Here is an 11328-nt window from a genome sequence, read left to right as displayed (position 1 = left end):
ACGATCCTAAACAAGGTCTTAAATAAGATATATTCTGAAAATTAGTTTCATTATTTATTCTACTATTTCTAAATTAAATGAAGGATTATCAAATGATTGCTTTACATTTGCTAAACATATTACAGAAATTTCCAGCTCCTTGTCGCACACTTTTTCCCTGACTCGTCACATCCAAAGTGCTTTCATCTGGTCCATTTTCGTTCTCCTCATAACAATGAATATCACTCAAACTATGCCCGTTAAAATCAGTACTCGCATTATTTGTGCCCTCATTATTAGCACACTCTGAATTTTTATGTTTCTTCTTCCTTGAACTGCAAGTTTTATGCCAACAGCTTGCCAAGGCCAGACAACCATAAAGCGAAAGCAGACATCCGAAGCACCCTTTAGGCAATTAAAAAATTCTGGCACAAAAGAGGGATTTATCACAGCATATACTATAATATCATGCTAAGTTGTATGGCATTTAGCGTCTATACATATGACCTCTAAACGTTGCATGGTTTTAAAATCTACTTTAGAAACATCACCACCATAAAGTAGATTAACGGCACTTTTGCGTGAGGTTTAAATGGGCGGGCAACTCACCCACTAGATAAAGTGTTATGACAATGATAATGGTAACGGTTAGTTTCATTTGATGCTGAAAGTAAAACATTTTCAAGTAATTAATCGATTTTTTAGTCATTCATTTATTTATTTACCTTATAACGATTTTGGGCATTTTTATTGCTAGCATTGGCATAATTACTTTGACATTTTTTACTTTGTTTAGTTCCATTGGCAGAAGGCTATTAAAATGGCTGTATTGCCTACCATTAAAATATGGCCGGCAATAGTGTAAGCAAAATAAAAGTAAACCAATTGTGGATCATATAATATCTGTAAGAGAAAATAAAATATTTCTATTATTTCCTGTTTTTCAATGTCGGAAGAAAAAGTCATTCAAAAATATGGTTTTTAAGTTTGTAGGACAATTCTTAGCTAATTACAACAGTTTATGTTATTTGCTCTAACAAAGAAATCATATTAAATTACAATTAATTCATCAATTGATTTGTTTGATTGTTTAATATGACATATAATTCTGGGAAACGTCACTGATTAGACATGCTTCCATTTTAATCTATGTTAAGTGTGTACTTGCTGCTTTTGTTATGAAAATATATATTCATTTGTATATGTATGAATATTTAGACGGTATTTTACTTAACGTCACTTATAGTTAGAGATAATGATTTTTTGACCGTCTCTCCTACATTTTATCTCTAAAAATCTTTTTATCGACAGTGAATTGGCATAATCTATATGTTACCAGTTAAAGGGGATAAAAGTTAGATTGTAATCAAGACTATATATAGTACAGATTGTTCGCTAGACTATATTCCATACCACAGTAAAGACTAGAATAAGTGAAGACTTATTATAGACCATACTATATACAAGATTATAGTCCAGACTTAGAATATAATTAATATATTCTAGACTATGAACTATTTACGAAAATATAGTCCTGACTATAGACCAGACTGAAGTCAAGATTATAGACTAGTCCAGACTAGTGTATTTTTTTCAGTTCTAGTTCATTTCTAGTTCAGTTCTAGTTCAGTTCTAGTTCAGTTCTAGTTCAGTTCTAGTTCAGTTTAGTTCAGTTCTAGTTCAGTTCTAGTTCAGTTCTAGTTCAGTTCTAGTTCAGTTCTAGTTCAGTTCTAGTTCAGTTCTAGTTCAGTTCTAGTTCAGTTCTAGTTCAGTTCTAGTTCAGTTCTACTTCAGTTCTAGTTCAGTTCTAGTTCAGTTCTAGTTCAGTTCTAGTTCAGTTCTTAGTTCAGTTCTAGTTCAGTTCTAGTTCAGTTCTAGTTCAGTTCTAGTTCAGTTCTAGTTCAGTTCTAGTTCAGTTCTAGTTCAGTTCTAGTTCAGTTCTAGTTCAGTTCTAGTTCAGTTCTAGTTCAGTTCTAGTTCAGTTCTAGTTCAGTTCTAGTTCAGTTCTAGTTCAGTTCTAGTTCAGTTCTAGTTCAGTTCTAGTTCAGTTCTAGTTCAGTTCTAGTTCAGTTCTAGTTCAGTTCTAGTTCAGTTCTAGATCAGTTTCTAGATCAGTTCTAGATCAGTTCTAGTTCAGTTCTAGTTCAGTTCTAGTTCAGTTCTAGTTCAGTTCTAGTTCAGTTCTAGTTTTAGTTCAGTTCTAGTTCAGTTCTAGTTCAGTTCTAGTTCAGTTCTAGTTCAGTTCTAGTTCAGTTCTAGTTCAGTTTCTAGTTCAGTTCTAGTTCAGTTCTAGTTCAGTTCTAGTTCAGTTCTAGTTCAGTTCTAGTTCAGTTCTAGTTCAGTTCTAGTTCAGTTCTAGTTCAGTTCTAGTTCAGTTCTAGTTCAGTTCTAGTTCAGTTCTAGTTCAGTTCTAGTTCAGTTCTAGTTCAGTTCTAGTTCAGTTCTAGTTCAGTTCTAGTTCAGTTCTAGTTCAGTTCTAGTTCAGTTCTAGTTCAGTTCTAGTTCAGTTCTAGTTCAGTTCTAGTTCAGTTCTAGTTCAGTTCTAGTTCAGTTCTAGTTCAGTTCTAGTTCAGTTCTAGTTCAGTTCTAGTTCAGTTCTAGTTCAGTTCTGTTCAGTTCTAGTTCAGTTCTAGTTCAGTTCTAGTTCAGTTCTAGTTCAGTTCTAGTTCAGTTCTAGTTCTAGTTCAGTTCTAGTTCAGTTCTAGTTCAGTTCTAGTTCAGTTCTAGTTCAGTTCTAGTTCAGTTCTAGTTCAGTTCTAGTTCAGTTCTAGTTCAGTTCTAGTTCAGTTCTAGTTCAGTTCTAGTTCAGTTCTAGTTCAGTTCTAGTTCAGTTCTAGTTCAGTTCTAGTTCAGTTCTAGTTCAGTTCTAGTTCAGTTCTAGTTTAGTTCTAGTTCAGTTCTAGTTCAGTTCTAGTTCAGTCTAGTTCAGTTCTAGTTCAGTTCTAGTTCAGTTCTAGTTCAGTTCTAGTTCAGTTCTAGTTCAGTTCTAGTTCAGTTCTAGTTCAGTTCTAGTTCAGTTCTAGTTCAGTTCTAGTTCAGTTCTAGTTCAGTTCTAGTTCAGTTCTAGTTCAGTTCTAGTTCAGTTCTAGTTCAGTTCTAGTTCAGTTTAGTTCAGTTCTAGTTCAGTTCTAGTTCAGTTCTAGTTCAGTTCTAGTTCAGTTCTAGTTCAGTTCTAGTTCAGTTCGTTCAGTTCTAGTTCAGTTCTAGTTCAGTTCTAGTTCAGTTCTAGTTCAGTTCTAGTTCAGTTCTAGTTCAGTTCTAGTTCAGTTCGTTCAGTTCTAGTTCAGTTCTAGTTCAGTTCTAGTTCAGTTCTAGTTCAGTTCTAGTTCAGTTCTAGTTCAGTTCTAGTTCAGTTCTAGTTCAGTTCTAGTTCAGTTCTAGTTCAGTTCTAGTTCAGTTCTAGTTCAGTTCTAGTTCAGTTCTAGTTCAGTTCTAGTTCAGTTCTAGTTCAGTTCTAGTTCAGTTCTAGTTCAGTTCTAGTTCAGTTCTAGTTCAGTTCTAGTTCAGTTCTAGTTCAGTTCTAGTTCAGTTCTAGTTCAGTTCTAGTTCAGTTCTAGTTCAGTTCTAGTTCAGTTCTAGTTCAGTTCTAGTTCAGTTCTAGTTCAGTTCTAGTTCAGTTCTAGTTCAGTTCTAGTTCAGTTCTAGTTCAGTTCTAGTTCAGTTCTAGTTCAGTTCTAGTTCAGTTCTAGTTCAGTTCTAGTTCAGTTCTAGTTCAGTTCTAGTTCAGTTCTAGTTCAGTTCTAGTTTGTCAGTTCTAGTTCAGTTCTAGTTCAGTTCTAGTTCAGTTCTAGTTCAGTTCTAGTTCAGTTCTAGTTCAGTTCTAGTTCAGTTCTAGTTCAGTTCTAGTTCAGTTCTAGTTCAGTTCTAGTTCAGTTCTAGTTCAGTTCTAGTTCAGTTCTAGTTCAGTTCTAGTTCAGTTCTAGTTCAGTTCTAGTTCAGTCTTAGTTCAGTTCTAGTTCAGTTAAGTTCAGTTTTAGTTCAGTTTTGGTTGAGTTCTAGTTCAGTTCAGTTCTATTTTAAGTTCAGTACTAGTTCAGTTCTGTGTCCATAATGCTATGATGGAAATCTATTTCATATTTTCTCACAAAAATCGGTTTTAAACCTGTTTAGATTCTTAAATAACGATTCAATTGATCATTATTAAAAATACTTGAATAGCAGTTTAAAAGTTTAATAGAACTTACCGATTTATAATGCTGATTAATATCCGAGGCAGCCTTTAAAAGTAAATAGATAAAAACTAGAGCGAATAGATAAATAATTGGTTCTGCTGTAGAGTTCTTTTTATTGAGATTCAATTCCTTTTTGTGATTTTTTTGATATTTGGCTTTGGTCGATTTATTATATTTATTGAAACCATTTTTAGAATTTGTCGTCTTAATAGAATATTTTGATTTTTAAGTTTACGGCGTGAGGACTTAACACAGTCACCACTACCACTGGCACCACTACTACTTTCACTACTGCCCTCCTCATCCTCTTCTTCCTCCTCTCGACCAGCAACATCACCAACACCGCTGACTCTATAACCTTGAGAACTTCATTTGCATTATCTTCATTATAATGATTTTCATCTACGTCTTCTTCATCTTTCTCCTCGTCATTTGGCTTTATATCCTTGGTAAATACTTCTAAATCTTTGCATATATCTTTGTATTCCAAAAGTCTTTCGAGAATTTGTGAATTATCGAGTTTTTTCCGCTTTTTGTAAATAACTTAAAATGTCGTCTTTATGCTGCAGTTCTGGCTCGGTCATTAGAGTATTTTCCACACAACTTACTAGACATTTTTGTACACTGGTCATACCCAAATAAATGGTCACTAAGCAAATTATTACCCCCACGGGTACAACATGATGATTGTTATTGGTTTTGGATTGGTAATTGTTAAATCTTGCAATTCTTCATCAGTTGTGGCACTTAGAGCCTGGAAATTAAGGTCATGCAAGGATTCTTCATTCTCGTCCTTAATTGTTTCCATGTTATTGCATTCCTCAAAGATGTCTGTTGTTTCCTCTTGTTCGTTTTTTTCCATTGTTCGTTTATTTTATAGGTCAAATTCGCGTTGTATTTTACCGTTATTTATATATAAGATTTAACATATGTATGTTTAGGTGAGTGTATATAGTTTTTTTTAGCAACAGCTGTGGCTTCGTTTCAATATGACTCCACTGGGATTAAATGCAATTTGGAAAAATCAATATTTTTCTCATACTATTAAGTTTGCATTTGCATAGTTTTCTTTATTTTAAAAGTGTTTTTAATTAAATTAAACTTTTTTGATTTAAATACCAATTACAGTTTTAGAAGATTTTTTTATTTTATTATTATATTCTCAATTAATTTTTCACATTTGTTTTAAATTTATCTTTTTTACTTTAATTTTGTCAACCGACCGTCTAGTACCGTTATGTTTTAACTACACATGTATCGAAAACTTCTATTTTGATATTTGGTATATGGTAAATACATAGTTAATACTAAAATGTACAACTCTGAGTATTTTTTACACTTAGAAAAAATTGTATAGACTATACTCCAGTCGAGCTTTTGATTCTAGTTCAGTTTTAGTTCAGTTTTAGTTCAGTTCTATTTCAGTTCTAGTTCAGTTCTAGTTCAGTTCTAGTTCAGTTCTAGTTCAGTTCTAGTTCAGTTCTAGTTCAGTTCTAGTTCAGTTCTAGTTCAGTTCTAGTTCAGTTCTAGTTCAGTTCTAGTTCAGTTCTAGTTCAGTTCTAGTTCAGTTCTAGTTCAGTTCTAGTTCAGTTCTAGTTCAGTTCTAGTTCAGTTCTAGTTCAGTTCTAGTTCAGTTCTAGTTCAGTTCTAGTTCAGTTCTAGTTCAGTTCTAGTTCAGTTCTAGTTCAGTTCTAGTTCAGTTCTAGTTCAGTTCTAGTTCAGTTCTAGTTCAGTTCTAGTTCAGTTCTAGTTCAGTTCTAGTTCAGTTCTAGTTCAGTTCTAGTCCAGTTCTAGTTCAGTTCTAGTTCAGTTCTAGTTCAGTTCTAGTTTAGTTCTAGTTCTAGTTCAGTTGTAGTTCAGTTCTAGTGCAGTTCTAGTTCAGTTCTAGTTCAGTTCTAGTTCAGTTGTAGTTCAGTTCTAGTTCAGTTCTAGTTCAGTTCTAGTTCAGATCTAGTTCAGTTCTAGTTCAGTTCTAGTTCAGTTCTAGTTCAGTTCTAGTTCAGTTCTAGTTCAGTTCTAGTTCAATTCTAGTTCAATTCTAGTTCAGTTCTAGTTCAGTTCTATTCAGTTCTAGTTCAGTTCTAGTTCAGTTCTAGTTCAGTTCTAGTTCCGTTCTAGTTCAGTTCTAGTTCAGTTCTAGTTCAGTTCTATTTCAGTTCTAGATCAGTTCTAGTTCAGTTCTAGTTCAGTTCTAGTTCAGTTCTAGTTCAGTTCTAGTTCAGTTCTAGTTCAGTTCTAGTTCAGTTCTAGTTCAGTTTTAGTTCAGTTCTAGTTCAGTTCTAGTTCAGTTCTAGTTCAGTTCTAGTTCAGTTCTAGTTCAGTTCTAGTTCAGTTCTAGTTCAGTTCTAGTTCAGTTCTAGTTCAGTTCTAGTTCAGTTCTAGTTCAGTTTAGTTCGAGTTCATTTTATGTTAAGTTCTAGTTACTTTAGTTTTAGTTCTGTTCCATTTCAGCTCAAGATTAATTCAAATTCTATCCATTACCCGAACGATCCTAAACAAGGTCTTAAATAAGATATATTCTGAAAATTAGTTTCATTATTTATTCTACTATTTCTAAATTAAATGAAGGATTATCAAATGATTGCTTTACATTTGCTAAACATATTACAGAAATTTCCAGCTCCTGTCGCACACTTTTTCCCTGACTCGTCACATCCAAAGTGCTTTCATCTGGTCCATTTTCGTTCTCCTCATAACAATGAATATCACTCAAACTATGCCCGTTAAAATCAGTACTCGCATTATTTGTGCCCTCATTATTAGCACACTCTGAATTTTTATGTTTCTTCTTCCTTGAACTGCAAGTTTTATGCCAACAGCTTGCCAAGGCCAGACAACCCATAAAGCGAAAGCAGACATCCGAAGCACCCTTTAGGCAATTAAAAAATTCTGGCACAAAAGAGGGATTTATCACAGCATATACTATAATATTCATGCTAAGTTGTATGGCATTTAGCGTTATACATATGACCTCTAAACGTTGCATGGTTTTAAAATCTACTTTAGAAACATCACCACCATAAAGTAGATTAACGGCACTTTTGCGTGAGGTTAAATGGGCGGGCAACTCACCCACTAGATAAAGTGTTATGACAATGATAATGGTAACGGTTAGTTTCATTTGATGCTGAAAGTAAAACATTTTCAAGTAATTAATCGATTTTTTAGTCATTCATTTATTTATTTACCTTATAACGATTTTGGGCATTTTTATTGCTAGCATTGGCATAATTACTTTGACATTTTTTACTTTGTTTAGTCCATTGGCAGAAGGCTATTAAAATGGCTGTATTGCCTACCATTAAAAATATGGCCGGCAATAGTGTAAGCAAAATAAAAGTAAACCAATTGTGGATCATATAATATCTGTAAGAGAAAATAAAATATTTCTATTATTTCCTGTTTTTCAATGTCGGAAGAAAAGTCATTCAAAAATATGGTTTTTAAGTTTGTAGGACAATTCTTAGCTAATTACAACAGTTTATGTTATTTGCTCTAACAAAGAAATCATATTAAATTACAATTAATTCATCAATTGATTTGTTTGATTGTTTAATATGACATATATATTCTGGGAAACGTCACTGATTAGACATGCTTCCATTTTAATCTATGTTAAGTGTGTACTTGCTGCTTTTGTTATGAAAATATATATTCATTTGTATATGTATGAATATTTAGACGGTATTTTACTTAACGTCACTTATAGTTAGAGATAATGATTTTTTGACCGTCTCTCCTACATTTTATCTCTAAAAATCTTTTTATCGACAGTGAATTGGCATAAATCTATATGTTACCAGTTAAAGGGGATAAAAGTTAGATTGTAATCAAGACTATATATAGTACAGATTGTTCGCTAGACTATATTCCATACCACAGTAAAGACTAGAATAAAGTGAAGACTTTATTATAGACCATACTATATACAAGATTATAGTCCAGACTATAGAATATAATTAATATATTCTAGACTATGAACTATTTACGAAAATATAGTCCTGACTATAGACCAGACTGAAGTCAAGATTATAGACTAGTCCAGACTAGTGTATTTTTTTCAGTTCTAGTTCATTAGTCAGTTCTAGTTCAGTTCTAGTTCAGTTCTAGTTCAGTTCTAGTTCAGTTCTAGTTCAGTTCTAGTTCAGTTCTAGTTCAGTTCTAGTTCAGTTCTAGTTCAGTTCTAGTTCAGTTCTAGTTCAGTTCTAGTTCAGTTCTAGTTCAGTTCTAGTTCAGTTTCTACTTCAGTTCTAGTTCAGTTCTAGTTCAGTTCTAGTTCAGTTCTAGTTCAGTTCTAGTTCAGTTCTAGTTCAGTTCTAGTTCAGTTCTAGTTCAGTTCTAGTTCAGTTCTAGTTCAGTTCTAGTTCAGTTCTAGTTCAGTTCTAGTTCAGTTCTAGTTCAGTTCTAGTTCAGTTCTAGTTCAGTTCTAGTTCAGTTCTAGTTCAGTTCTAGTTCAGTTCTAGTTCAGTTCTAGTTCAGTTCTAGTTCAGTTCTAGTTCAGTTCTAGTTCAGTTCTAGTTCAGTTCTAGTTCAGTTCTAGTTCAGTTCTAGATCAGTTCTAGATCAGTTCTAGATCAGTTCTAGTTCAGTTCTAGTTCAGTTCTAGTTCAGTTCTAGTTAGTTCTAGTTCAGTTCTAGTTCAGTTCTAGTTTTAGTTCAGTTCTAGTTCAGTTCTAGTTCAGTTCTAGTTCAGTTCTAGTTCAGTTCTAGTTCAGTTCTAGTTCAGTTCTAGTTCAGTTCTAGTTCAGTTCTAGTTCAGTTCTAGTTCAGTTCTAGTTCAGTTCTAGTTCAGTTCTAGTTCAGTTCTAGTTCAGTTCTAGTTCAGTTCTAGTTCAGTTCTAGTTCAGTTCTAGTTCAGTTCTAGTTCAGTTCTAGTTCAGTTCTAGTTCAGTTCTAGTTCAGTTCTAGTTCAGTTCTAGTTCAGTTCTAGTTCAGTTCTAGTTCAGTTCTAGTTCAGTTCTAGTTCAGTTCTAGTTCAGTTCTAGTTCAGTTCTAGTTCAGTTCTAGTTCAGTTCTAGTTCAGTTCTAGTTCAGTTCTAGTTCAGTTCTAGTTCAGTTCTAGTTCAGTTCTAGTTCAGTTCTAGTTCAGTTCTAGTTCAGTTCTAGTTCAGTTCTAGTTCAGTTCTAGTTCAGTTCTCGTTCAGTTCTAGTTCAGTTCTTTCTGTTCAGTTCTAGGTCAGTTCTAGTTCAGTTCTAGTTCAGTTCTAGTTCAGTTCTAGTCAGTTCTAGTTTCAGTTCTAGTCAGTTAGTTCAGTTCTCGTCAGTTCTAGTTCAGTTCTAGTTCAGTTCTAGTTCAGTATTCTAGTTCAGTTCTAGTTCAGTTCTAGTTCAGTTTCTAGTTCAGTTCTAGTTCAGTCTAGTTCAGTTCTAGTCAGTTCTAGTTCAGTTCTAGTTCAGTTCTAGTTCAGTTCTAGTTCAGTTTTCTGTTCAGTTAGTTCAGTTCTAGTCAGTTCTAGTTCAGTTCTAGTTCGTTCTAGTTCAGTTCTAGTTCAGTTCTAGTTCAGTTCTAGTTCAGTTCTAGTTCAGTTCTAGTTCAGTTCTAGTTCAGTTCTAGTTCAGTTCTAGTTCAGTTCTAGTTCAGTTCTAGTTCAGTTCTAGTTCAGTTCTAGTTCAGTTCTAGTCAGTTCTAGTCAGTTCTAGTTCAGTTCTAGTTCAGTTCTAGTTCAGTTCTAGTTCAGTTCTAGTTCAGTTCTAGTTCAGTTCTAGTTCAGTTCTAGTTCAGTTCTAGTTCAGTTCTAGTTCAGTTCTAGTTCAGTTCTAGTTCAGTCTAGTTCAGTTCTAGTTCAGTCTAGTTCAGTTCTAGTTCAGTTCTAGTTCAGTTCTAGTTCAGTTCTAGTTCAGTTCTAGTTCAGTTCTAGTTCAGTTCTAGTTCAGTTCTAGTTCAGTTCTAGTTCAGTTCTAATTCAGGTTTAGTTCTGTTCTATTTCAGTTCTGGTTCAGTTATAGTTTAATTCTGAGTAATCCATTATGTGTTTTAAAAGTTTTTGGCGATTTTTTATTTTCCGTTTTCGGTGTTATGATTTTCAAACATCTGGCCACTTTATTTCATTCTTATCTTATCTGGCATTAAAAAAATTACATTAATTTATAACGGTAGTAAATTTTTGAAGCGACAAAACAAATCCATTATTATCAAAACATCACAACAGAAAGAAAACCTTATCCTTTTCCTTTCATAATCACAAATAAAAAACCAAATAAATGCAAACTTAGAACGTAAATTACTCACTTGGAAAAGTAAAATGCCGTTGTTTCAAATGTTCCATCATCATTTACCACAAATACACAAAAATAGGGCACATTCACTATAATCGCTAATAAAATCACAGCCAAAATCATTCTTCTAGCCACAAAACGTCTACAAAACTTAGGTGTGCCATTCGGTATGCCCCAACGCAAATAAATAAAACGATCCAAACTAACACAGGCCAATATGAGATTTGCTGCTCCGGTGGTTATGCCAAACAAAGGGGTTTGCCACTGAAAATCATAGGCCATCCAAAATGTGCTCGAATAGAGGAAACTGCGTGAAAAGGCTGTCAGGGTAATTAGCATGCACGATATACAGTCTAGCCAAGAGAGAGCAGCCAAGTAACTAAAAGCTGATGGTGTCATTTTGGGCCTCATAAAGACAATGGCATTTATAAAGTTGGCACATAAACCGAAAAAAGCCAACGAAGGCACCACAAAAGCATAAATAACAAATTCCAAAGCCGATAACTCACTACGACGCCAAACACATTCTGTTATTTCACCCGATTCTTGGCTAAAGGAGTGTGAGTTTGAGATCTCCTCAGAATGGGAGGAGTTGTTGTTAGTGCTAGTGGCTAATATAGAGGCTAATAGTGCTGACGAGGTATTGTTGTAATACGATTTTGTACTTTCTATACATTGCATACTTTTAGGCTGTAGTTCTAGATATTTTCCGTTTCCTTTTCCCGTTTAATTACTTTCTCTGTGTGCTTTTTTGCGTTCAAACTTCACCTGCTGAAGACTGTCAATCAACTGTTTTTCATATTTGTCAGGTTTTTTGGTTTGACATGCCAAAAAAACCGTTACACTTGCTGTTTCTTCTCTTCGTTTTTCCTGTTTTATTTTGTTTATATAGCATGTACCCGCTGTATGCGTGTGAATGTTAATTGTCTAGCGGGATAAAAGATAAGAAACATGTTTTGTT

General features: G+C 33.8%; 1 protein-coding gene across 1 annotated transcript; it reads right to left on the bottom strand.

Annotated features, from left to right (window-relative positions):
• Nucleotides 1–54: 54 nt before the first annotated feature.
• LOC119605082 lies at nucleotides 55–11085 on the bottom strand. The gene is made up of 7 exons (XM_037958013.1): nucleotides 10381–11085; nucleotides 7340–7517; nucleotides 6742–7278; nucleotides 4489–4680; nucleotides 705–791; nucleotides 589–643; nucleotides 55–161 (listed from the first exon to the last, which is right to left on the bottom strand). The coding sequence occupies exons 1-7, from the start codon at nucleotides 11046–11048 to the stop codon at nucleotides 55–57; spliced, it is 1824 nt and encodes a 607-aa protein (XP_037813941.1). The 5' UTR covers nucleotides 11049–11085.
• Nucleotides 11086–11328: the final 243 nt, after the last annotated feature.

The sequence above is a fragment of the Lucilia sericata genome, unplaced genomic scaffold, assembly GCF_015586225.1.
Source record: "Lucilia sericata isolate MDLA Ls3-8-SP2 unplaced genomic scaffold, ASM1558622v1 Contig000456F_arrow, whole genome shotgun sequence".
Taxonomy (NCBI): domain Eukaryota; kingdom Metazoa; phylum Arthropoda; class Insecta; order Diptera; family Calliphoridae; genus Lucilia; species Lucilia sericata.
This window is presented reverse-complemented; position numbering and strand designations above follow the sequence as displayed.

Coding starts and splice junctions, on each gene's coding strand:
- LOC119605082 (XM_037958013.1), bottom strand. CDS start 11,048: ATGCAATGTATAGAAAGTACAAAATCGTATTACAACAATACCTCGTCA. Junction 7,518..10,380: donor ACGGCATTTTACTTTTCCAA/GTGAGTAATTTA, acceptor TTTCTCTTACAG/ATATTATATGATCCACAATT. Junction 162..588: donor CATAACACTTTATCTAGTGG/GTGAGTTGCCCG, acceptor GGATGTGACGAG/TCAGGGAAAAAGTGTGCGAC.